At 38.3% G+C, this 27,641-nt stretch overlaps 2 protein-coding genes across 5 annotated transcripts in view; both read left to right on the top strand.

The window, feature by feature from the left end:
• LOC129765174 (poly(rC)-binding protein 3) overlaps positions 1-27,641 on the top strand; it is a 675,323-nt gene that overhangs the window by 103,568 nt on the left and 544,114 nt on the right. The window lies entirely within an intron of this gene.
• On the top strand, positions 15,852-27,052 carry LOC129766594 (GATA zinc finger domain-containing protein 4-like). The gene is made up of 3 exons (XM_055767169.1): positions 15,852-16,551; positions 26,519-26,577; positions 26,633-27,052. Exons 1-3 carry the CDS (start codon positions 15,852-15,854, stop codon positions 27,050-27,052), a joined length of 1,179 nt encoding a protein of 392 aa, XP_055623144.1.

Consider the following 27,641-nt stretch of genomic DNA (forward strand, 5'->3'; position numbering starts at 1 on the left):
CATGCCCTTCCGAACTGTTTGTCTGCGGCGATGTTCAGGAATTCCTACGAAACATCGATAGGGTAACATAAACTTTCCGAATTCTGAAAGCCACAGTCTACATCGCCTAACATCGAATGAGCTGTAAATTGGACTGTTCATTTCCTCATAATTGCTTTTTCCCACGGAGACTGACATGTATAATTATTACGGTTATTTTTTGTGGAAGTGAAGCAATGGTTTTTTATCAGTATTTCAAAAGTTTAGGAATACTGCCATGTACTTATAATATGTTTGCGTTTTGTCGTGTCCGTTGTCCGTTGATACGATGTCTTATTTTGCAGGGAATTGCTTCACATTCATGCCCAAGTTTTTGGGATAACGATTTGTTGACATCGAACCCATCGCTATTCACAACGGAACGCTAATTCTTACGATATTGTAACGAAAACATGAAAGATATGAACGCTTATAGATGAATCGTCCAACAATTGATGACGGTTCTCGTTTTAGAAAACCATTGACATAAAAAGATGAAAAAAATTGCAAAAAAAACCACCATTGGGATAGTTGAAATCAAAAATAGGGTGACCATAATTTTCGATGAAATAAAAAATCTAACATTCTTATATTTGTAGATAGAGATGAATATAGCTCAACAATGTTGTAGCCCCAATTATTTTAAACAATTTTGTAGAACAAACTTTTTTTTATTTTTTAATATAATCGATTTAGCGCTTTTTTCCTAACTTGTATTAGGGTGACCATGAAAAAGCGGGGTTTGTTGCTCGAACTTTTATATTTCAAATTCTACATCTACATCGTTTATATGTAACAACTTTGTTGAATACAGTTTTTATCTAAAGAATAAAAACCACAAAGTTGTTTTTTAACTAAATTGCATTAGGGTAACCATGACAAAACCGGTTTTTCACATTAACGTTTATATTTCAAATTTTACCTCAAAATTGTCTTCGTACCACTTTTAGAGCTTATCAATACCAACATTTTGCGATGCATAAGTTGTCAATATCTTAATTCTGCTCAAAGTTATTGATGGGTTTTCACCCAAAAACTCATGCTTTCAAATTTAATTTTATCAAATACAAAAAATAACATATCTTTGAAAAGCACATATTATATAGAGTGAAATTTGTTCTTTCAAATTCTGTCAAAAAACATGTTTTATGTTTGCCCCAGAAAGAATGGCAAGCAATTGAGAAGGGCGTATTTTTTTAGAAGAAATATCAATAACTTTGAGTGAAGTTGAGATTCCGGCGATCATACATCAATCGCTGTATAATCATAACTGAGTGGATTTCCAGGTCCAGGTTTTGAATTAAAGAGACTTTAAACTCTGAGAGTTCATTCGTCTCTTGAGTGGATTTACAAGCGGGGACCCGTTTATATACAGATTTTATGAGATTTATACACTGTTTCAACACCATTTTTAACTTTTAACTATTAAAAGGTATTAACGCTCAAAACCCTTCACTCTAAACGTAGCGCTTTCGGCTTCGATTCATTGAACTTACACCCAGAGCAGAAATGAAAGACGTAGTCCTACGCGAAAAAAAATATTTTGTTTTTGAGCGATTAAATAATGTGGAACCCATCTTCCAATCTTCGAGATTTTCCCATGGCTTCAAAGTTCGCAATTCGTCATCTACAAGCAATTCCTGTGGTATTCCACGTTCCTCGTTCTTCACATCAAAATTACCACTCTTACACTTTTTGAGACACAATGCGATTTTCCGGGAACAATCTATTATGAGCTGCTTCCCTATGGCCAAACGCTCAATTCGGACCTGTACTGCCAACAACTGGACCGCTTGAAGGTAGCACTCATGAAGAAGAGACCATCTTTGATAAACAGAGGCCGCATTGTCATCCATCAGGACAACGCCAGGCCACACACTTCTTTGGTGACGCGCCAGAAGCTCCGGGAGCTCGGATGGGAGGTTCTTTTGCATCCGCCGTATAGTTGGCATCTCGTTGGGAACAAGTCATCGAACAAAACGGCGCATATTTGACTTAAAACAGATGATTGTAACTAATTTTATGAACAAATGAAAATTCAAAAAAAATACCGCAGGACTTTTTTGACAGCCTAATATATTATACAAATGATATACATGTATTGGGGAGTAGAACATTTTATGTTATCTTTCAGCTCATTTAATGTAATAAATCGGGATGCCAGAACATGTGCTAAAAATTAACTTTGGGTGTACCTTAAACAATAATCAGATTACCCGAACACTTCACATTATTTGTAACATGCGAAAAAAAAATCACAAACATTAATTATTTTACGACCTTCCAGACAGGGGTCCCCCCTTGAGCCTCTTGATCGCGATGGAATGTTTGAAGAACATTGAGCTCTTTTGACATTAGTCGTTTGCGACATTTCTCATGTCCAAAACATCAACTAAAATATGACGAACAGACTCGAGAGAACTATTTAATTCACCGACTAGCTCTCTCAAACTTAAATACATCTTAAAATACATCTGGTAGTACCTTGATAGGCTATCGGTATTCTGGAAATGTTAAATTATTTTGAATGAAACTTCATCTTTTTTTACATAATGGTATGTCTCCCTCTATAACTGGACTTTTATGTACCTAAACATACAATATTCCATTTTTTGAATAAGTAGCTCCTCTTAATAAGTACAGATGCCTCGCGGAAGTTGGTTCGCATACAGCCATGACATCCACTCTGATATGCTTCCGCTCGTCACTCACTTCAAGAGAATCGTGAAGGCTTTTAACGCTTTTGCCCCTAGCAGAAGTGGAATTGAATTGAATTATAAACAAGCAAAATGAAAATAGGACTCTGTGGTTGTTTTCTGAACTCCCAATTGAAGTTTTGTGGAATTGATTTCTAGATAAACAGAGAATAATCGACACAGTTGCGGTTTGTTTGAAGCGATTCCTGTTGTTTGCTACACTTTTTTGGAAACATGTTTCATGTTTAAACATGTTCTTAAGTTAGACTCATTTAAAATGTTCAATCGTAGCTATCCTTATGATTTTCATGTGTGTTATTTTTTTTTTAAATCGCCCTCATTGCCAACCTATGAGTTCTAAATATTCCTAGAATCAAACAATCAATGGAACATCCAAATCTGAAATTCGTTTCAAATATGAGCATTTTCCATAATGGACCGTCATGTATATCCAACCCTTTCACTATTCCCCCCTCCCTCATCCCAGTGAAGGCTCACATGGCGAAAGCTCGCTCAATGCTGCAACCAAAGCGAAGCACTTTATGAATGCCAACAACGCGTGCAAATACATAGATTTTGCGCTATGTTTCCTTGCCGTCGAACCGAAAAATCCACTCGACGATTTTAATTGACAGACTGAAATTTAGCTGGGGGAATTTTTGAATTATTCATTGCAGCCATGGCTTACGGGGCTGAATGGAATTTCCTCCCTCTCTCACCATGACCGGGGAGTTTGTCGTTAGAGATAATAGGGCCAGGAACTTCCCCCCCCCCTCGCCCTCTCCTGCCTACCTACAAGAGAACTTTTCATCCTGAACGCGAAACGGTCGCTCGGTTTTTACCGTCGATATTTCTCGCGTGTAATGCTATATATTTTCACGGCAGAACGCAATCTCGGAGCATCCAACAACATTTTTCAAACCCCGAAACCTCGTCATCCGTCTTCGTTGTTGAATTTTCCCGACGAAAGTACGGGTTTGGGTGGAAAAGAGTGAGACTGCGGTATGACAACGTGATGGATCTCAAAGCTGGAAAGCATAACCAAAATATGTTCCCCAACGCTCCCCTCGCAGCAGCAGTTTGTTAGCTACGTCTGTGCAGTGACACTTGACAGAAATTTCCCTTCAAAATATCAGAATCTAGCTGGTTCACCTCTAAAGTTAATTTAAAATTTATGTTGCATTAAAAACGAAAATGACAATTTTAGTGAAAATTTGTTTAACGCAATAGATCCTTCGCTGGCACTGTGTGGGAAAGATGCCCCCTTCCCTCTCACTTCGTGAGCTTGCAAGTCTTCTTCCCGGAAGAGCTGCTTCTGACGCCCCACAGCATCGCATTCATCTAGCCTCACCATCCAAGCGTGGGAGGATATACGTAAATTTTCCGAGAAGCGAACTGAAACATAAATTGATTTTACTTGTTTCGAAGCGACAGTCTCGTTATTATTCAATTACTCCGGCTGAAAGTTTCCAAGCTTTTTGCTATTGCCGAAGCTGTCGGTAGCTCGAGAGCGATAGGCTGCCATTGCTGATGCTGCTGCTGCTGCTACTGCTACTGGTGCTGCATGCATTTTTGGCTCTTGTGCTTGTTCGATATACTACTTCAAGCAAGTAATGTAATGTCTAGATGGTGAGAGGCAAGCAGTGAATGAATCGAGCTCGAATTGGAAAGCTGTAAAGTATACTACCATCAGGCTTCTGAATAACTCAGTGGGAGAAATAATGGATGTTGAAATTTGACAGTGTTCGGTACAATTTCGAAATGTTTCCTTTTTTCCTGCTGGGGCTGCCGCTTGCAAGCTGATTTTGAGTACATCGGAGTGAGAGTGAAAAATTATGTCACAGGGAAGACAATTATGAAGGAGAATTAGTTCGAGTGAACTTCATTTGCTCTCTCCATTTCCGTATTTGTGATGGATGTGAGCATTTTCGGAAGTTACTGTCGTCAGTTTAACGTTTATGATCTCTCAAAATTCTCAGTTTTTGACACCTTCTAAAAAAACGTTTTTCGCTATACAGATCGGAATTGATTAGCTGACTCGATTATACAATGACTCAAACTCGAATTCGTACCCCACCATGCAGATCTTTTTTCACTACTTTTTACAGAGGTCCTTACTCTGCAAGTTATATAACAATAAATAAATGAAAATTAATAAATGAAATAAATGAAATGAAACATTCTGTTCAGATGATGATATATACATCATTTTAAAGCTTAAATCATCAGCTTTCGGAATATTTTAGGAACGTATTGTTATCCTAATGTGTGAATGTAGTGGACAAAAATATCGGGAAGAAATAAAAAATCGATTTCTTTGTGTACTTTCAAAAATTTTGTGGACTACAATAAATTTTTGGCCAACTAAGTCAAATCCATTTAACCTTATCAACCAACTTTTATTTCACACCTATAATACGAGGGTCGTTCAAAAAATATGTCTCAGTGCCTCAGAAATTGCGGAAAAATAAAGTTAGGGCAAAAAACAAGGTGATTTTCGTAATCTACGTTTTATATTCTATTTTTCTATATAATCGCCGTAACGTTTGAGGCATTTTTCATAGCGTGGCACGAGTTTTTCAATTCCGAGCGCGAAGTGCGTAGCGTCCAACTTTTTGAAGTACGATGTAACTGCGTCACGAATTTCTTCAGTGTTATCGAATCGTTGACCGCCGAACGCCTGTTGTATCGTCGTACTATTGTGAAGATTTGGACCGATTAAGAACAAAAGGCCAGGTTTCGTGACGAATGAAGTGTTCCTCATCTACGATAACGCGCGGCCCCATTCTGCTCGCGTAACTCAAGAGCAATTGAAAAAAATCAAATGGATTGTGTTCGAGCATCCTCCTTACTCCCAGACCTCGCCCCTAGCGACTATCACTTATTCCCGGTGATGAAACAGGCGTTCGGTGGTCAACGATTCGATAACACTGAAGAAATTCGTGACGCAGTTACATCGTACTTCAAAAAGTTGGACGCTACGCACTTTGCGCTCGGAATAGAAAAACTCGTGCCACGCAATGAAAAATGCCTCGAACGTTACGGCGATTATGTAGAAAAATAGAAAATAAAACGTAGATTACGAAAATCACCTTGTTTTTTGCCATAACTTTATTTTTCCGCGATTTCTGAGGCACTGAAACTTATTTTTTGAACGACCCTCGTATAATAATGATTTCTTTTTGTTCTGAATAAAATACATTATAAAAACAATTATTAGGTGGGATGGAATAGTCGTTCACACTTCATTTGAACTTGATTTTATGCACCCGATATGACTTCAATGCATGATGAAGTTGTGTGCAAACCTCATTCGTTCAATATTTTATCCACCACAAATATTCCCACAACACCCAATTCAGTCTATCTTGCAATCCGCCGTAAACAACCTTTGTTTATCTAGTGCCGTATCCATCGTATCCCACCGGAACTGATACTCTTTCAAGTGAAACCCACCATCTGCCAGAGCCTACAAGCGTGCAAATTCGTACCTTTTGTCGAAAGTGGTACTAATTTAATATTCCGAACACGAAAAACCAGTCGACAGCAAGCCGGTTCTTCATGAAGCCGAAAGCGAAATCCTTGCATTGATAATTTATATTCAACACACATGTCGAACGACTCTCAGGTTCTGTCTCCTAGATTCGCCCCGCGCGAATACCTCCCGCAGCTGTGGGATGATACAATTGCCAAGTCATTGCCGTTCCGTTCCCGACTTCGCCGGCTAAGGTTGCGGGTTGAAAGTGCATACAGGCGCTGGATGACGGCGTTGAGAAGCGTATTCAAGTGGAATATATGTCAGCGATGTGAGCAGATTACACCGTCAACATTGTCTTCTGCTGCTGCTGCTGCTCGATATTGCTAATAGGGTGGTATGATTTGGTTCTATTAGCATGCATTTATATTATGTTATTGAAACATAATAGAGATTTCGTTTGATCCGCATTGGTTCCTCTAATCAATGCGATTTTTGGAAGGGTATCTAAAACAATGGTTCTAAGTTTGATTGATTCTATACCCAAACTAGCTGTGGCAGATAAAATTTCATCTTCGGCAGAAAAAATTCCATTTCATGTGCTGAAGTGTCAAATGAGCAAATAAAAGCATCTGTTTCAAAAGTTTTAAAATGTTTGTATGCATGGGACTAGACATCTCTATTTTTTTTCTTTTTTCATCTCTTTTGATTTTGTACCAAAAAAAAGTCCAAACGATGTCAACGGGTATCGAACCGAGGCCAGCTGGAAGACAAAGCTGTTTTACACGACCACGCTATCCACATAGCCACTGGTGCTGTTGCATAAATGCGTGATAATACTACACTTCATTATAAAATGAAGTTGGAAAGTGTTTTCTAAGGGTAAAAAGGAGAGCATAAACTTTTTCTCTCTCTCTGGGCCACGGCAAAGTATGCGAAAAGCATTAATGCGTGCTTATTTGCAATGTGTCTCTTGTTTCGCTCGTTTATATTGCTCTTATATTGCTATACCATATATTGGGTTGGGGAAAAAGAAATGTCGTATATTGTCAATATATGGCAACACTTAAACATATCTTGTGTTGTACTTATTGCATCGGGTCATACTATACGGCTATTTCAAGACGACAATCTCTGCAGGCGATCTGGCGTAGTGGTAACATCCATGCCTCTCACGCTAAAGGTCACGAGTTCAATTCTCACTCCCGACACTCTTCCAAAAATGGAAGTAAAAAGTGACGAACCAGCCAAATGAGTTGAAAATCACTATAATACAGATAAAAAAAAGACGACAATCTGTGCTACAAGTGTCGTTTTGACAGTGTTGTGATTGTCCTTTTCAGTCTCAAGTTATAGCACGTCAAAGATGGAGTCCACCAAGCAATAAATTCGCCATATTTTACGTTTTTACTACCTGAAAGGTAAAACTGAAACGAAAGCGGCCGAAAAAATTCGTGTAGTTTATGGACCCGATACTGTAACGATTCGCACAGCAATTCGACCCATTTTTGAAGAAGATGGTGACTGGTGATGAAAAGTGGATCACGTACGACAACCTAAAGCGAAAAAAGTAGTGGTCGAAGCGCGGTGAGCCGGCCCAAACCATCGCCAAGTCCGGATTGACGGCCAAGAAGGTTTTGCTGTGTGTTTGGTGGGATTGGAAGGGAATCATCCACTATGAGCTGCTCAACTATGGCCAGACCCTCAACTCGGTTCTCTACTGTGAGCAGCTTGACCGTTTGAAGCAGGCGATTGACCAGAAATTGCCAGAAATGATCAATAGGAATGGTGTTGTTTTCCACCAGGACAACGCTTGGCCTCACACATCTTTGATGACCCGCCAGAAGCTACGGGAGCTCGGATGAGATGTCCTATTACACCCACCGTATAGTCCGGACCTGGCTCCAAGTGATTATGATTTCTTCCGGTCCATGCAAAATGCTCTTGGTAGTACTAAGTTTGCCTCAAAAGAGGCTTGCAAAAACTGGCTGTCTGAGTTTTTTGCAAATAAGGAAGGGGGTTTTATAAGCGGGAAGTTGCCTTCTAAATGGCAACAAGTTTGCGAACAAAACGGCGCATATTTGAGTTAAATTGGATAATTTTAAGTATGTTAAATAAAGCCTCAAATTTCGATCAAAAATACGACATTTCTTTTTCCCCAACCCTATATATTATACAAATGATATGCCAGTAGCGCATTTTCTGTTATTTTTAGGTTCATTTTATGTAATAAATCGAGATGCCAAAACTTGTGCTAAAATTGATTTTGGGTGTAAGATACGTTGGAGGATGTGGAGCAAGTATCTTACTAAAGGTGAAGATATCATTTCTATTAACAAAAAGTGTACATCACCGTCGAGAATCATATTTCAAAATTTCCTGTTGTTTTCCATCGTAAACAAACAATAATAGAGGTAGACGTAGGATTACAAAATTATTTCATTCTATTATTTTGTTTATCACTTCGAATTCTGGAGTAATGAATGAAGCGATTTGTTATAATTTACATATCAGTAGAAATTTTAGGAATTTTCAACTGGTGCAAAGGTGGAGCTTAGGTTGCAAATCCTTCGAATCTCGTTTATGCAGAACCCAGAACCCGAACTTTTCGAACCATTCCTGATGTTTGAAATCGTGTTGGGAAAAATTTTCATTAGTTTTGATTTATACTTAACATCAACCATCATTCCAAAATCATCGAAAATATTCGTCGCAAGTTAATTTCAGTGGGATATTCTGTGTTAGTTTGAAAGAATCGATTTTAATTTGAAAGAATCAAAATGTATATTCCCCCTTTATATACAGGTCGGACTCGATTATACAGCCTTTCCATGCCAAACCGATATAGTGGTTTTCAGATTTTCGTGAAAAATGGTAAATTTATTCTTTATCACAAAATATTAGACCCGTTTTTTTACTAGGGTGCCCATTTTCATTTTTTTACAAATCTAGGCAATTTCGATTGCTTATGGTCTGTTCATCAAAACAAGCTATATAAATGAAATTTGCCCTGTTACCTGTAGTACACGGCATGCCGTTAATTGAAAAAAATTATAGGTGGTTGTGTCCAAGATACTACCGCATTGTTGACGTAGAACTACACTGTTATTTTATATAAGTCGCTTGTTCATACCTTCGGATATTATTCTATAATGTTGTGAAATTTTAGGAACAACTGCTTAGTAGAATAATCTCTGAAATGGAGTTTTCATTGTAGAATCAGTTGACGATAATTGATTGATGATTCATTCATGCCCTCGCAAAACAATATACTAGCTGATCGTATGTCGCAATTTATTTCATACCTCGAACGCTATTCCGGTGGCCTTTTTCGCAATTGAAATAGACTCGATTATATACATGTTGCACCAGCACCATTATTCAACATCTCATAAAAAATTTCTCAAAAGATACGCTTCTGTTAATATTACTGGCATCGAAAAAAGTTGCATTACTTTCTCATGCTAGAGAGAAGCGCAGCTGTCACCCTTAGTGGAGGAAGTTTTGCTACTGGTAAGCGAAACCTAATCACATACAAAATTCCAGAACGTCATTCACTTTCTTGGTGACTAAACAAGTGAAATAAACACTTTTCGTTAATAACAACCTTTTCGAGTAGTAGCAGTAGCAATGCTTCATTATGATCAATATTAGCGCAAATGCAATCCTAGTTGAAGGCTGTTTTCCGACAGGCACGCGAACCCAAATAACTTATAACATTCCAGTAAGACATTCAAGATCCTTGGTATTCCCCAAATAGTTTTTGGCGCACAACCTTAACGCTTGCTTCGCCATAACGTCAGTTTAATGCATTGAGGCATTCTCAAAGGCACCAACGAAGCCCTTATGATGACGGAAAACAAACTATGTTAGCTGCTTGGAAAAAAGACTGAATTATGCCACACAGCTTGTATTCTGCTGTAACACCCATCAATGCGAATTTGCTGATGAGTTTGTCAAGAGCGACCGCCTTCAACACCAGCGGGGGGAGCTTGATTTTGGTTGCTGCCTGGGTAACGGCGTTTTCTGTTTCTGCGAAAAACAGAAACAGAAAAACCAAACGACGATATCCAAGTTGGATTACCACTGGTGGGGTCCAATCATAGATCGAAGCGCAGCGAAAGCAAAGTGAACTGGATTGCTCAACAGTCCGATGGCGAATGAAAGTTTGTCTTTCTTTCTTTCTTTCTTTGTTTTTAAGAGGCTTTAAACTTTGAAGTTCATTCGCCTCTAAAAAGTTTGTCTTAGCAAGATCCACTGTTTATACTCTAGACAAATATTCCCCTTCATTCTACTACTTTTCTATTGCTCACGGAGACTTTGAATCCTACGATTTCCCCTCCGTCGTCGATAAGTTGCTCGTTATTGACAGCTCTGTTCGGGAAAGCACACAAATGGATAGAACAAATGTATGGGAAAATGGAAACGCTTGAAGTTTTCATGAATTTTAACCATTTACAAACCAAGGGATTCTAATGTTTAGCACATTAAACGATTCTTACGGAATTTCCGATTCATTTAGTATGTAAATCGCCAACATCCGTTCGCGGCAAAAATAGTTATTAACGTTGACTTTATTTCATAAAAACGTGACCTGTTTTCTGATTTGGCACCCTGATTTGGCAAGACGTAATTCTACGTCAAAAGGCAGGGTGCTCCAGAACCGATCGTTTGTTATTGCTATGTGTATGGGCGTTTGTGTTTGCGCGTTGACCGTTGATCGTTGAGGGTTGAACGTCGAGCGTTGAACTTTGAGATTTGAGCGTTTTGCGTAGAGCGTTGAATTCTATTTTTAGAATTTAGAATTGAGCGTTTAGCGTTGATGTTGCATTTGTTTGAACTTGTTGCATTGAGTGTTGAGCGTTGAACGCTTAGCGTTGGAAGTTTAGCGTTAGACATTTAGCGTTGGACGTTTAGCGTTGAGCATTTAGCGTTGGGCGTTTAGAATTGAGCGTCTAGCGTTGATGTTGCATTTGTTTCCGCTTCTGTTTCTGTTTTCGTTTCCGTTTCCGTTTCCGTTTCCGTTTCTTTTTATGTTTGATCTTGAGCTTGGGTAGACTGTACACTTCGTAGTTGCTCTCCGTGATTGACCTGAATCAACCAAATTGCACAAAGAACACTCAGGATGACGCTTGGGACTATCAAATCATTCTCATTGTGCAATTTTCGGTGATTCGAGCTTTAAATGGTCAATAACAACGCCGGCCACGTCCTTACATTCACCAGGGGAAGGAAAAGAATGTTAGTTTGATATTCACCGCTCGAAGGCCAGAAGGGTCGCCTCTATAGCGTGGTTCGCTAGCGTTTATCATGGAAGGGATAGTTGTTAGTGGGGAAGGTAAGAATCAGGACTCACTGAGGTAAGTGTTGTGATCATGTAAACACGAACTATCGACCACTCGACGAAACGAAAAGCTGAAAATCTCATGTGCCATTGTCGCGTAGATTATCTTTAGATATCCTGAAAAGGAAAACCAGCAAAATTTATTAGTCCATCTGTATATTCTATTATTTATCGCACATATTTTCATCGAAATCCAATCGCGAGTACGGAGAGTTGACTTTAGGAAACCTGAGAAGGTAACCGAAAAAACTCATCTAAAATAGATAAGATCGGCGATATATTCCGATATTCAACACGCGTACTCTATATAGAACTTTAATCGGCTTTAATCGGTAATTATATGATGGAAACCTGAGAAGGTAACCGATAGAACTCTTTCAAATATAATCGGACTAGTAATATATTCCGTTATTCGCCGAGCGTACCGTTTATTGAACTTCAATCGCCACGACGGAAATTAACAGAAGAATAAAAAAATTAAGGAATTGAAGAAATCAAGAATAAATTCATGTAAAAAAAACTTTAAAAAAATGGTAAAATTATGTTAATGAGGATAACTTATCTTGGGTTGCTGGCAACTCGTCATGCTTGCAATTCCTCCAATATACATGATGATATTTTCACAACGGTACACACAACGCTACACGTTGGTTCCTTTTCATATTCTCATTATTCCAGTCACAGCAGTAGGAACGAGATACGCTATTCTCGCAAAAAGACATATTCATCTAGCTCTTTCACCTATCTCTCTTATGTGTTTATGTTCACCAATGCTGCCGATTAAGTCACTTCCACCCTGTGCCTATCGGCTCTCTCACATATACCAAATCGAGCGCGCGACGATTAGGAACCGAACGAAAACGACAGCGTTCATCGCCACATGTGAAAAATAAAATGGCTTCATCCGGCAGATTGGGTTCCACTTTGAACATATCATTTCCGTTTTTATTCAGGAAATTCAACAAAAAACACTAGTTTTAAAACAACTAGAGCAGAAATTTAAAATGTTGGCACATTCCGAATATGAAAAACTGAAAACACCGAACACAAAACGCGCACATCCAGTTCCCAACGCTGCTTAAGCACCTCACTCAACATATGAACGAAATTATACGCGGAGCAACAGAAAATACGTCCGCACCCGACGGCTGCCCGATTGAAACTCGTTTCCGTTTCTTTTTATGCTTGTGTTCTTTTACTGCTGCTATTTCGCTCTAACACATTCTTCGTCTCCCTTTAACCCTTTCTTTGCCTCAATTCTCAACTTCAATTCCCCTAACTTCATTTCTGATCTATTAGGGCCATTTACAAGAACCGGAAGCCATCATCTTCGTTTCCAAAATCAAAATAATCAGAATTATTTCTTTATTTCGCCAAACTATAGTAGACAATGATTACATACATTACATTACTATTACAATATACTTAATGAATAATTAATAGCTATATTTATGAAAATCAATTATTAGAGGTATCATGTATTTTGTATTAATAATGAATTACGAAATGCAACGCAGCAAACATATACAGGTCGGACTCGATTATACCGTTCTGAATCATACTGAGAACTGATGATACACGGGAGAAATTTAAATATTTATGAACGGGTAAATTCTACGTGCTCACGCTAAGGAAACGTCAAACACAAACGATAATGAGTAGTGTTTTAAGATTTCTGCCTATTATGTTATAATTCGAATGTAGTTCTCATGTGAAATAATAGTGAAACTAAGGGATTACTCTAAAGAAGCAATTGTGATATTAATTTGATAATTATATCATCAGTGAATTCAGCATTTCAATATATTAGAACAAAGTGTCCGAAATATGATTCAGAACGGTATATAGTCGACCATTTTTTTTCAACCATTTTTTCAAATCTTATACATAGTCGAATCTCAATAAAACAATTTTTTCATTAATGTATGAATGTCTCACGTTCCATTCGAAGAAAACATCTACTTCTTGTTGGAAAATCACAAAATCACTACATTTGGTTACTTCCATGTACAATTTCATATCATCAGCATATATTAGAATGTTGAGGTTAGTTAATACTAGTGACACATCATTTACGAATAGGATGAAAAGTGAAGGGCCTAAGTGAGAACCTTGTGGAACACCGGATGTGACATACACTGGACTAGAGATTTTTCCTCTAAAGCTGTGTTCTAGGTAAGGTGAGGTAAGATTCTACCCACTTCAATAGAGTTCCAGTTACTCCCATACGCTGGAGCTTGAAAATAAGCATTGGAATATCTACTCTGTCGAAAGCCTTGCTGAAGTCTGTACAAAGTGTCTTGACAACGTTGCCTCTATCCATTACCGCAAGAGAATAGGATACAAATTCTAACAGATTTGTGGCAGTGGGTCTTCCTTTATAAAAACCATGTTGATTCGGTGAAATATAATGTTTTAACTGATTGAACATTTTAGTATTGACAATGGATTCAAATAATTTGGGAATACAAGATAATATGGCGATGCCACGATAGTTATTTATGTCAGAACGGTTACCAGATTTGAATATGGGTAGTAGGAATGATTTTTTCCACACAGAAGGAAATATTGCGAATTTTAGCGATAAATTGAAAAGCAAGGACAAAGGATGAACGAAAGCCGATGCCAACTTTTTCAACAACATTGTAGGGATACCATTCGGCCCGGCACCTTTAGATGAATCTAGATCCTCCAGCGCGATAAGAAGTTCGTGAGCGGTAATATTATCAATTGACCGAGTTTGCACATTCGGGTAAAAACGAAAAATAATCGTAATCTCGAACCACGTTATTTGTTGTGTAGTTACCTTGGAAAAAACGGGCGACTTGATTACTAATATCACTATCATCTGATCCAACGTATTCTCCAAATTTCATACTTGATGGGAAATTATTAGATTTCATCTTATCGCTGGCAAAATTGAAAAATTTCTTAGGATCGGATTTAATATTATTTTCTATCATTGTAGTATAGCTTTCATATTGTAGCGATATTTTCGTATCAAGGTTTTTACAAATATCTTTGTATATGGTTAAATTATCCAAAGTTTGGTTTCCTTTCTATCTTTTATGATTTTTTTTTTGTTTTTGAGATTTTTAATATCACGGGTGAACCATACTGGTGTTTTTGAATTTGTATTAAGTTTTTTCTTTCTTGTTGGAACATGTTCGCTTATGATTCTATACAGATTATCATCAAAAATTTCAACAGCTTTGTCTATGTTCCTTTCATCTTTAAGTAGAAATGACCGATTTATATCCTTAAGCTTACAATTAATTTGCTCGCAATCTGCCTTTTTGAAATCAAAATTTATCTCAAATTCGCAATCGACGGGGCGTGTACTTGTGCTATCGATAAATAAAGAGTATTCTATAGCGGTGTGGAATTCTTCATTTTTCCAAAGAGGACATTCAGCTTTCGAAACATAAATACGATATTCGACTTCCGCTGTTATAGTCCTTTCACTCAAACCCCATATCGTGGAGGTTACCGTTGTTGGTCATTTAGAGCCATTGAACAAACCGAAAGCCAAAACAAGATCATATTCGTTCTCCAAAACAATGTTTCTAGCCTTCGATCAGAGTGGACGTGTTTTCAAATTGCTCGAAGCACACGCGAATATTTTGCAAACGACCCAGTGTAACGTATAAACGTAAATAAATCAATTAACATGAGTTGCAAAATTTGCTGTGATACCGGAATCAACGGCAGTGTCAATTTGTGGAAATGTGCTGGCTGTCCGCGACGATTCCACGCCACCTGCATCGGCGTACATCGCAAGAAGAGCGTTGACATCACATCATATGTTTTACCGTGCTGTAATAAGTGCCAGAATTACGTACGCGCCGAGTTGGACTTAAGTGAACTTACCGAGTACCAAAAAAAAATTCAACGAGCAACTGCAACACAATACGGAAGTGATCCATCGGCTGACACTGCAGCAACAAAATGCAAGTGTTGTACATGAAGCCGTCGACAGACTTGAGGGTCAGCTCGCCGATTTGAAAATAGAATTGTCCGCAAATAAAAACAGCAATCTCTCTGCGGTGACGATAAAGAATCATATTACGTCACTCATTGACATCGCAATGAATAACACTAGAGAGAATATAGCGGATTATATGAAATCAACGACGTCGGAATTGAATCGCGATCTCAGCCAAATGCGAGAAGAAATTCAACAACTAGGGAATTTGTCACTGGAAATAGCGGCAAACATTAATCAAACCCCACAGGATAGTCAAGCCGAAATAGAAATATTAGAGGAATTAAGACATTGTCAGCCGTTATTATATCAACAGGAAACAATGTTGAACATATGCTACCACCTCCACCGGAGTCCTGTCTCAGCCTAGCTGAGGAATTGCGTGCGGAACTTACTCTTCCTGTCAATCCCCCATTTTACCCTCCAGAGAACTCAGGCTGGAGAATTTTGGATTCAGCAAGGATATGGAAACCAGATTGGTCTGAGTATGATGCACGGCAACTCCGTAGAATAAAACAACAACAAGAGTCAGATAAAGCCAGAAAACGGCGTAAACAAAATCGCCGAAACAACAATAATAATAATAACAGATACTATGATAGCCCTAACAATGGCAGCAGGAACAGAACCAATTTCAACAATCGTAGAAATAACAACAACAACAACAACAACAACAACAACAACAACAGCAACAACAACAACAACAACAACAACAACAACAATAATAGGAACAATCACAACATCCGTAACAATAACAACAACGACAACAACAATAGCAACCGTAATAACAACAGTAACAACAACCGTAACAATAACACCAACAACAACAACAATAACAGTATCAACAACAACAACAACAACAACAACAACAACAACAACAACAACAACAACAACAACAACAACAACAACAACAACAACAACAACAACAACAACAAGAGCAATCACAATAACCGTAACAATAACAACAACAACCACAGCCACAACAATAATCGAAACAACCCCATCAGTAGCAGAAACAACATCAATAACAGAGGTATACTTGGAAACATGGCTACCGGTCAACACAGAAACATCCAACTTCCAACAGACAGAGAGCTTCTGACAGCAGCGAAGTATCAATTTTCTGGGCTACCGGCTAGCTATCGACCAATTCAATTTCAAAGAGGAGAAATTCTTAACCCGTACATGGCACCCAACGTACCACATTGCGTTCAAGCGTACTTGTCCTGTTGCATGACTTCGGGAGACACTATAGCTGCACCGTGCAACCTATATTGATGCAGGCATTCGTGTTTTCCCCGAAATTGACGAACCCATTGGAGAATGACAACTCGACACTTCCAGGCGTAAGGCAAGACATGACATCTTCTCAGGAGGAGATGTTTCCATTAACGAAGTCAGACGTCCCAGAAGATAATGAATTGTTAGCTTCACACCAAGGAGAAGTAGTAAGTTTTAACAATTTGGATGCCTCGTCATACCAAGTAGTAGATAATGAACAAACTTTCTCGCCTCAACAACTAAATGTAGTTGAAATTTTGATATACTGTCAAAATTTCAATCGTATGAAAAGTCCACTTAAAATGAAAGAAATCCAAATTAATATTCTGAATTCTTCTTTCTCAATAATTATGGCCACAGAGACAAGTGTTAGTGTTAGAAGCGAGGACGTATTCGGAAATCGTTTTAATGTCTTCAGAGATGACCGTAATCTTCACAAATCCCATAAAAAATCGGGAGGCGGCGTCCTTATTGCTATTAGTTCATTAATAAATTCAGAACATATTCCAACAACAGAATTCGACGAGTTTGAGCATGTGTGGGTCAAAGCACTCATTGCGGGATAGATACATATATTTGCATCTGTTTACTTCCCCCCTGATCGTGCTCAAATTAAAGGGTGTGTCACATCAATTTGAATCACGGAAAAAACGCTGTAGAAATTTAATTTTTAGGAATTATATCCTCAGCTTTCGCTTATAATCAGAGTGTATAGATCACGTTGGCCATGCTTCACTGCCAATTTTTCGTAAATTTGGAAAAATGTCGTCGAATGAAAAAGAGCGTCGTGAATTAATCCTGCGCACTCATTTCGAGAATCCGGAGTTGTCACATCGGGACATCGGTAATATGCTGGGAATCGTCCAATCCACGGTCAGCAGAGTACTAAAACGATACTTCGAGAGCCTAACCATCGACCGGAAAGTGAAGAACAGCAAAAATGGATGCTCCGTCAGTGAAAAAGATCATAAGCGCGTAGTTAAGCAGTTCGTGATCCGAGAAGTTCGGTCCGGGATGTCGCCAATAAGCTGAATTTGTCAAAGCGGACTTTCGTCAGCTGCCGGGCCTGTTGTTCTTCTCCGCAGAGGACAAATTCAGCGTTCCGGAGGAGAGTCGCAAGCAGAAACTATCCAAGTTTGCCAAAAAGTACATGGTGTGGCAAGCGATCTGCTCTTGCGGAAAGCGGAGCGCCCCCTTCGTGATGACCGGCACGGTAAACGGGCAGGTTTGCCTTAAGGAGTGCCTACAGAAGCGCTTACTACCACTATTGAAGCAGCACGAGGGCCCGACCATCTTCTGGCCGAATCTCGCTTCGTGCCACTATTCAAAGGACGTGTTGGAGTGGTACGAAGCCAACGGGGTCACCTTCGTGCCAAAGGAAATGAACCCGCCCAACGCGCCGGAGCTTCGCCCAATAGAGAAATATTGGGCGATTATGAAGCAGGCCCTCCGGAAGAACCCAAAAGTTGTCAAATCGGAGGCGGACTTCAAGAGAAAATGGATTTCTGTTCAAAAAAAAACTACAACCTGACGTTGTACAGAACCTTATGGACGGGGTAAAGAGGAAGGTGCGAGCATACGGGCTTGGGCTCGAAGTATGAATAAAAAGAAAATGCCAAAAGTTGTTTAATAGTTTTTATTTTACTGTTTAAAATTTTCAAAAGGATCGGTCTACTGGGCGAATTTCTACAGCGTTTTTTCCGTGATGCAATTTGATGTGACACACCCTTTAGTTGTTATGAGAAATTCGTCAAAGTTGCTGAAAATATTTTATCTTCCTTGGCACCAGAATCAAAAATCCATATATACGGAGATTTCAATCAACGAAATGCGGACTTTATCACTGATTTTGACAATGAATTTATCTTGCTTCCAGTTGTTGGTGATAATAAGACTCTTCAATTTATTTGATAAAATAGCCGGTCTTGGGTTGAATCAAATAAACAATGTTCATAATCGACAGAAATGCTTCTTGGAATTCTTGTTGACAAATATGACCGAAGATTTTTGTGTGACTGAATCATTAACTCCACTTTGGAAAAATGAAGCCTTCCACACAGCTGTCGAATATTCTATATTTATAGATAACACCCAAAAACCATTTGAATATGAATTCGAGGAAGTCTCTGATTACACTAAATCAAATTACCAATCAATTAGGTGTAAGCTTAACTATATCAATTGGCAGGATATATTTAGAAGTGTGGAAAACATTGAAGTAGCAGTAACGACTTTTTACGCGATAATCAATGAAATTATAGAGGAGGAGATACCAACTAGACGAAAAAGGAGAAATATAAACACAAAGTATCCGATTTGGTTTAATCAAAACATAAAGAATCTAAAAAATAAAAAAACAGAAGGCACATAAAATTTATAAGAAATACAAATCTGACGCTAATCTCGAAAAATATCTGAACATTTGCGAACAGCTCAACTCAACTGTCAAAATCGCTTTTGAAGATTACAACTTAAAAACAGAGTCGGACATAAAGTCTAACCCGAAAAGTTTTTTTGGTCTTAGATTTAAAACTAACCTTCGTTGACCATTATAATACAATCATCCATAGAGCAAATAATATGTTGAGCTTCATCAAACGCTTTAGTTACCATTTCCACGATCCGTACACAATAAAAACATTGTATATAACATACGTCAGATCAATTCTCGAATACTGTAGTATTGTATGGTCCCCTTACATAAATTCACACGAAGACAGAATTGAATCTGTACAACAACAATTTCTATTATTTGCACTTCGTAAACTAGGCTGATCTTCATACCATCTCCCTCCATATGAGGCACGTTGCATGCTAATCAATATGAAAAGCTTAAAAGAACGTCGGAACTCTGCCATGATTCTATTTATTATTGACATCATATCACAACGAGTGGACTCAGAAGAAATATTAGGAAACCTAAATTTTTACGCAACGATTAGGCACCTGAGAAAACCTAACATTTTCTACATAGATTGCCGAAGAACGAATTATGCCAAATATAGTCCTATTAATCGTATGATAAGCCTCTGTAACGATAACAGTGAAATAATTGATGTAACCATGTCAAGATCCATGCTCAAAGACTATTTGAATAGAATAAGATATATTTAAATTTCACTGTAATATTTGGGCAGCATATTTAGTCTACGCTGGTTTGACGAAATAAATAAATAAACAAAAACTTTGTGTTAAAATCGTCTTTCGAATTAAACGGATAAATTATCCAGCCTGCTCTCTTTAGATTTTTTTTTTTAGTTTTAAGTAGTATTAAGATTGTATTGGTCTACAATTTTGATTGACGACAATAAAAATAAGAAAAAATAATAATAATAATCGTCTTTATAATAATATTATCTATATAAAAGGTGTCGAAAAAAGGGACTTCCGGTTTTGCCTCCGTTTTCTCATGAACCACGCAGACCAGTATAAAACATAGTTTAAGAGTTATAGTATTCGTTTCAATACCGAAGTCACCAAAAAACAAGAATCTTTGTGATAAATGGTCGTCGGGTCAGGGTCACCTTCCCTTACAATTTTAAACTATTATTCATGTTTACTATGTACGTTCTGGATAAAATTGAGAATAACATATTAAAAACCACTAACTTTTAAGTTTTTCACTTTTGAAATGTTCCACTAATCCACTAATCCCTCTAATATGGATGTTTTTCAACTATATCCTGTTCTAATTTTTCTCATTTTTCAAATGGAAGCAACAGAACTGTCCCAAGTAGCGTAGTTTTTTAATTAGAGCCAGTTTAAGGTAAACAGAGCCCAAAACAGAGACAAAGTTCAATAACCCTGTCATTGTTGAAATTCGAACATATGCGTAGAAGGATGTTTTTCATCAAATATGATCCTCTATCATTTCCTGAAAGAATTCAGATTTTTTATATGAGAAATGTTTTTTATGACTTTAAGGGGATGAATCAAAAATCAAAAAAACATTTTTTTCTTTTATATTCAAACCATGAAAAATATATGTATAAAACAAATAAAAAATATATATATTTTTGGACTCGATTTTATACAGTGAATACAAATCGGAGACTGTATATGATCGAGTCCGCCCTGTACAATGATTTTTTTTTATTGTTTTGTCCCTCACTAAAATCATACAAAGCGTACTGAACAAATACGTTATTTTTCATTCACCAGAGATCTAAATATTGAAAGCCTGGTACTTGAAACGATCCAAATAAATAAATAAATCGATCCAACAAACTCAAAATCCAATAATTTGGAGAACACTGCCGAAGAGGGCTGCAACGTATATGAATATTAAAGTACCATATTGCATCACTCCAGTTTTGCATCATGCTGTAATCCCTGGCATCTTACGAACGTGACAGTGGCAGGAGTGTACGGTTGCATCTTTTACGTTCAACAAACTTTAGTGTTCTGGTCCCTACCATTCACAGCATTCACCTTCCCCTGAATTTGAGCAGAGGGGGAACAGAGTGGATCTATTATAGTATGTCGCTAGCTGAGCCCACAATCAGCACATTTCCGGTTCAATTTTTGCCTGTGTTATTCGTCTACAAGTACATTGCAGAACCAACTCGAGAGACACTTCTCTGACAGATCGTGACTAGGACTGAGAACACATTCTTTTAAATTTTTAATGCACTGGATTATCCCCCTTCATACCTCGTAAAATAGCTTTGTTTTACTACAAAGTGCCATGGTAGTTTCCTCTTCCTTCGTTCATAACACGATATTTTTGCATACATTTTCGCAAGAGGGCGTTCGGGGCGCATCCGTTTGCTGAACTAGGCTCGCTAAAGTTGAACAAATCGTTACTATCACTGACGATACACATAATCGGTGTAATACATTATCGTAAAACGGCAATTGTATAAGAATCAATATTTTTCTAACAATAAATAATCGAACCAATTGTCGTAGCTGCTGCTAGCCGCCGAGCCTGTTGCGAGCAACGCGATGAAATGGTTAACATTATCATTATTCATGGGATGTAATTAAGATTATACGATAAATTTCCCTGCTCATAACACTTTCAATCCCGTTGTGCCATAATTCTTCCGGCCGTAGCACGAGCTCTAGCACCGAGGGCCACCTTTCCTCGCGTGCGGAATCTGTCTGAATAATGCTGTGAAAGTGGAACTTATGGTGGAACTTCTGTCATTCCACCGAAATCCACGTCGGTCCCCTTTCAACCACACGGAACCCCCCGTTGAGGCCGGAGCGGAACGGAATACGAACGTTTTTACGGCACGCTTATTCTTCCGTTACTCTTTCTCTTTCTGTCACACTCACAGCTTCTCACGGCGCAGTGATACACACTGGCATTGTCTGGCTGAGAGAAAGGACACCCCGCTGTTATGGTAAAGGATGGGTTGGAAGAATAGACATTAAATGTTCGTGATAAGAAATAATAATTATTATTTTTTCATAGCTCACTGGAAAATTACCGATCGTGCCAGGAACCATATGATGTGGCTCTTTGCCACCTGATTGGTTGTTTGTTTCAACTTCCAAATCTGCCACAAGTGGCTCCTTGAGATTGAGACAGACATACAGCCTATCGCAAAATTGGGTGTACAATTGCTACTTGGCGATACATTCCATTTATTTGGTATACAATATTTTCAATACATTGATTCTTTTGAAGCATATTTATTACTCACACATTTTATAAACTGTACGCGCGATAAAATTCCGAGGAAAGTTTTCTGCTAATTGTTTATTCCTAAAAATTGATAACAATCTCTAGGCATCGCAAAATTGAGTGTACACCTTAAATTTCTCCGAACAAATTAGTATTGTAAGTAAGTTTCTTGGCGAATAAGCATACTTTTTTCATCAGTGATTGGTGTCAACACTTAATCATTGCTTGAACAGTGTTGGTTTCTGTTTTTATTGATGTTCTTTTTTTATCAAAATGGCAAGTTAGAGGAAAGAAATAGATATTGTTACACGTACAATGTAAATAAGTATGAATTGTCGTGGAAAGACATTGCAGCAAATAGCAGCTGCTGTCGGAAGAACCCACTCTACAGTAAAGAAAACCATAAACAAGTGGAGATACGAAGGAACCATGGAAAATCTCCCGGTAGAGAATGCATCCTATCTTCTGTTGATGAACGGGTAATTGTTCGAACATTGCGAAAGAACTCAAAAACAAACATTTCTTAATTGACAACCGAAGCAGCCGGCATCACTGTCCCGGAGAGCAGCATACAGGAACAATCTGAGGAAAAAAAAGGAAAAAAAAATTTTTAGTTAAACGATTTAATTGCGATTAAACATAATAATCTACTAAAACCTAGAAAATAATTAGGCAAGTAGCAGTTAGCAGTTATCACACCTCTCCTTCATTAGCCTAGGCCATTGATAAGACAGATCGGCTCCTCCGCCTCCCCTACACTACGTCACTGGACTCGACTATCTCATTTCATTATACCCAGTCAAATTGTCTTCATTGCATTTTGAAGTGACTTCGCCCATCTCTCTCTCTCTCTCTCTCTCTCTCTCTCTTTCTGTCTGTCTCGCATGTATCATGTACGTAGTTTTCGTTCCTCTTTATATTTTTGAAGTCAATCGAATGAAGAGGCAGATTTGTATTCATTAGTCAAGTTCGAGATCGGCTGGACCAGTTCATCAGTCTTCCTCGCTTGTCAATTTATTCTCTAGTCAATTCTTTTTTTTTGTTGACGCCGACGAAGCGAAGATATATAGAGTGGAGCCGGTCTTCATTTTTCACCTTCGAAGATTTCGGGCCCTGCTCAGGAATAACATTTTATTGAGTGGTTTTAAAGCTGTTTCGATTATGTTGTCTGGCATCGGTGCCCAAAATAACGATGCTTTCACCAATACAAACAAAGCCATTGCGGAAAAATGAAATTTTAACTTTCAGAGCACTAGCTTGAGTTCTCCGATGTTTTTCACTATTCATTGCGACGGCAGATGGAAATTTGATATCTTGTTAGTCATCGATTAGAGTTTGGTTGATATTACTCGATGGGATTTTTATTATTTTAAATTATTGATTTTCGGGCAAGGGACGAAGAAGGGAGAAAAAAGAAATGAGCGCCATTGTGGCAGCCATTTGTGGCTTCCTTCCTTCCTTCCTACACTTTAGCGCAAACAGGGCCCGGAACAGAGAAAAAGTTCAATAATTCTGTCATTGTTGGAATTCGAACATATGCGTAGAATGATTTTTATCGTCAAATATGGTCCTCTATCACCTCCTGAAATAATTGGATTTTTTTATATAAGAAAGGTATTTTATGACTTTAAGGGGAAGAATAAAAAATTAACTTCTTCTTTTTTGATCAAAAAACAGGATTCGATTATATACAGGCAAAAGAAATCGAATACTGTAAACAATCGAGTCCACGCTGTATTTCCGTTCTGTCCTAGAACCATCTTCAATTTCTCAGGAAGCCTCATTATGCCCTCTTTCAAAAATTGTTAAAGTATATTGGCATTATCTAGGTGCGTTTTTATTTCGTTTGACGATTTAAGAGATTTACCATTTACCAGAATTGTTGAAGGAAAGTAACAATTAATAATGGACGTCCCAATCAAACTGTAATAATTTTTGTCTTACGGCCAACGCAACATGCGGTCTTGCGTTGTTGTGAAGGAAAACGATGCCTCCTTTCAATTGATCCAGTTGATTGCAATATTTGTCAGCATTCATCATATCATCTTGAGGAAGGAGCTCGTAGCACACTACATTTTTCCAGTCTCACCAAATGTAGAAAAGAGCCTTCTTCGGATGAAGTGCAGGCTTCGCCACAGTTGAGGGTCTATTTTCCTTGGACCAAGCATGTTTACGATGCACATTTTGATATAACATTGTGGTAGATCCAAGTATCGTCTCCAGATACAGGCCTCTTCAGTAGAGACGCGGTGCCTAAGAGCGGTTTCTATCAATAGGTGTTGATGAACAATAGTGTAATGTTCAGCAGAAAACGCAGCCAGCTTCGCCGTTGCCCAAAAAATGATATGTCGATTGTTTAATTTGGCAACACTGTTGTACCATGATGCTAAAGCTATATTGTACCCGAGAATTTACGATGTTTGTAAGAATTATAAGTGTTGTGTCCTAGTTCCGTGTCGCGTCTCGTGAGTGAATACCAATAGAAAGCTTCAACAATTTGGATAAAAGTTTTACTCAAATAAAATTACCCATAAAATTACTAGGTTTATCTTTTTCGTTTAAAAGTTTCATTGAGTGGTGCTGTGGATCATCGCGAATTAAGGTAGACACAACGTAGGGATTTATGGTTAGCGTTAACAGGTGTTGAACCCAAACTTCATGTCGATTCGCATATCCCATCTTGGTTGAATGCTTATGTACCGTTGTCTTGACGATATTAGCGGATGTCTCACGCACACTATATCATCTTGATAATGTTTGAAAGAGTTCTGGGCTACTAAAACCGATGCCATAAACGGCTAAGAAATAAGCCTGGTGCGGAAGAAACTTATGAGCCAACCTAATATAAACAAAAATACATGCTTTTCGAATACTTATTGAGTGAAAAAAACCAAACAATTAAATATTCTTAGATATACCTGTTTTGTTCTCTACAATTAAGACTTTACGAAGGAAGTTATTATTTAGAGAATTTTATTGATTTTTGTCATATTCCAGTTCTGTTTGACAAATATCTTCCGGCTTTTCTGTTAACCGCATATTAATCTTCTTTGGCCAGGATTCTTTATTCTACCATTTTATCCCTTCCATTATAATCTCTTTCATTTTCATCAACTCATGAACCAAAATGTAATTCCCTATCTGAACAGGAAATTTTATACTGATTTTTTTGAATCAAATGGACTTAAATACAATGCGTTTAGAATGTTATGCTTCTCCTAGATTAATCTTACATTTTCCATTATACCACAACGCAGTATCGTTCCATTTTCCACTGTTTTAAGAAATTTTATCCCCGGTACTAGACTTTAAAAACAATTTGCACCACACTAGCAAAAATACTCTTTTATGTTGAAGAAGAATAACAAAATCATCAAAATCGCCAACATCTTCAGTAGCAGTTACACCGTCTCATTCAACAATGTCAATAAATGTTTGAAAGGTCACATGATCTTTGGTAACTTTCTATGATGGGAAACGGAAACGCAGTCCATAAAAATACTAAACATTCGCTCGATAGAAGGTCCAAGAGTAAGAGAAAAACCGTTGTGTGTGACATTAGCAGTAGGCGAGACTGGCGATTGCTCGCTAGTTTGGGCGAGACTGAGTATTAGAAATCGCGAATGGCTTATTTCTACCCAATAAGTCATGAACGGACGAGGTTAATTTGCAATATCTCTATTGCCCACAGTGTCCGTACGAAAGACCACTGCATTTTCATTCCTAGCGAGACATTTACGCACACCTCATTCGCAGTGATATATATAAAAATTATATCTCACGGCTACCCCATACCTCGGAATAGAAAGTACGGAGAATGAGTATGCCCAATATTTGTTAATTTAAGCCGTTCGTGGATTAGGGAATCGTAATGTATAACTTATCAAACAATTCTTAGAGAAAATTTCCAATTCGATGAGTTCGCAGCAAAAACATTTATTAATTATAAAACTATTTCATAAAAACGTTACATGTTGGATACCGTTGCTGAAAAAAGTAATCCTACGTCAAAACTAGTTGATTTAGGTGGAATACATGAGGCGGTTTCTTTTAACTGTGGAAAAATTTTACGATATCGCGTTAGAGTACGTTGACAAAAGCAACAACGAAGAAGAGGTTGAACAGCGCCAAACCGACATCGCGGCACGCATGTCAGGAGTTCTTGTTTTCTGATGAGAAACTCTTTGTTTTGCAACAGCCGTACAATGACCAAAATGATCGGCTGTGGGCGCCGACGTTGTCCAGCATCCCTCCGTCCAATATAAACATCCCACGGTCCAAAAACGCCGCGTCGGTGATGGTTTGGTGGACCGTATCCAGGCGTGAGAAGCTCCCACTGGTATTTATCGAGAAAAACGTGAAAATCAACACCGCGTACTATAAGACCGAGGTTCTGGGGAGGGTTGTGTCCTCGGCACTTCGGAACCTCTACGGGAAGGATCATTACGTCTTTCAACAGGACGGTGCATCGGGCCACGCGGCGAATATAGTTCACGCGTGGTGTCGGGAGAAGTTGACTGATTTTCTCGATAATACTTGGACCCTCCCAGCTCTCCGGACCTTAACCCCTGGACTTTTATGTATGGTCGTACATGCTGACCAAGCAGAGCAAACATAAAGTGAACACTATGGACCAATTTAAGAAGCTCATTTCCAAGATCTAAGACGAGATGCCGATGGACCAGGTGCGTGCCCCGCGTGCTCTTTTCTAGAAACCTCTCGAGCTCGTCAGCTCGGGGGGTGCTCCGAACTAATGGTAAAGGTTCTTAATAAAAATTTCCTCAAGAAAAATTGACGCAGAAAAGAACATCTTGTATTTTAATTTTTTTGACAAATTTTTGAAGTGTATTCGAACTTATTAAACACCCTAGAATACTAACCAATAACCATTTGCTAGAATAGCTCATCAGTCATTCTCGCTCTTAAAGCTCGTCAATTCATTTCTAGTCAATTCAAGTCATGTTGACGGGGAATACTGAAGTAGTCCTAGTCGAAGCGAGGCGACTGGGAGGAGAGTCGATTTTCATTTTTCTTCTTCGAAAACGTTGGACCCTGTAGTATGTACCAGCCAACGAACCAGACACAACCAACACAACCACGAGAGCAACGCTCAACGATTTAATGCACGCGCACATCGGAACCAGATGCAGCATAGCTTCATTCGAAACCAATAGCATTCCAATATAGAAAGCGTACCGATAAAATTG

The sequence above is a fragment of the Toxorhynchites rutilus genome, chromosome 2 (genome assembly GCF_029784135.1).
Source record: "Toxorhynchites rutilus septentrionalis strain SRP chromosome 2, ASM2978413v1, whole genome shotgun sequence".
Taxonomy (NCBI): Eukaryota; Metazoa; Arthropoda; class Insecta; order Diptera; family Culicidae; genus Toxorhynchites; species Toxorhynchites rutilus.

Bases quoted from the DNA above. Each gene is read 5' to 3' on its own strand.
- LOC129766594 (XM_055767169.1), top strand. From the start codon at position 15,852: ATGCTACCACCTCCACCGGAGTCCTGTCTCAGCCTAGCTGAGGAATTG. The intron at 16,552-26,518 runs GTATACTTGGAA...ATATCGCGTTAG, and splicing joins AAACAACATCAATAACAGAG to AGTACGTTGACAAAAGCAAC. The intron at 26,578-26,632 runs GCACGCATGTCA...GTTTTGCAACAG, and splicing joins AGCGCCAAACCGACATCGCG to CCGTACAATGACCAAAATGA.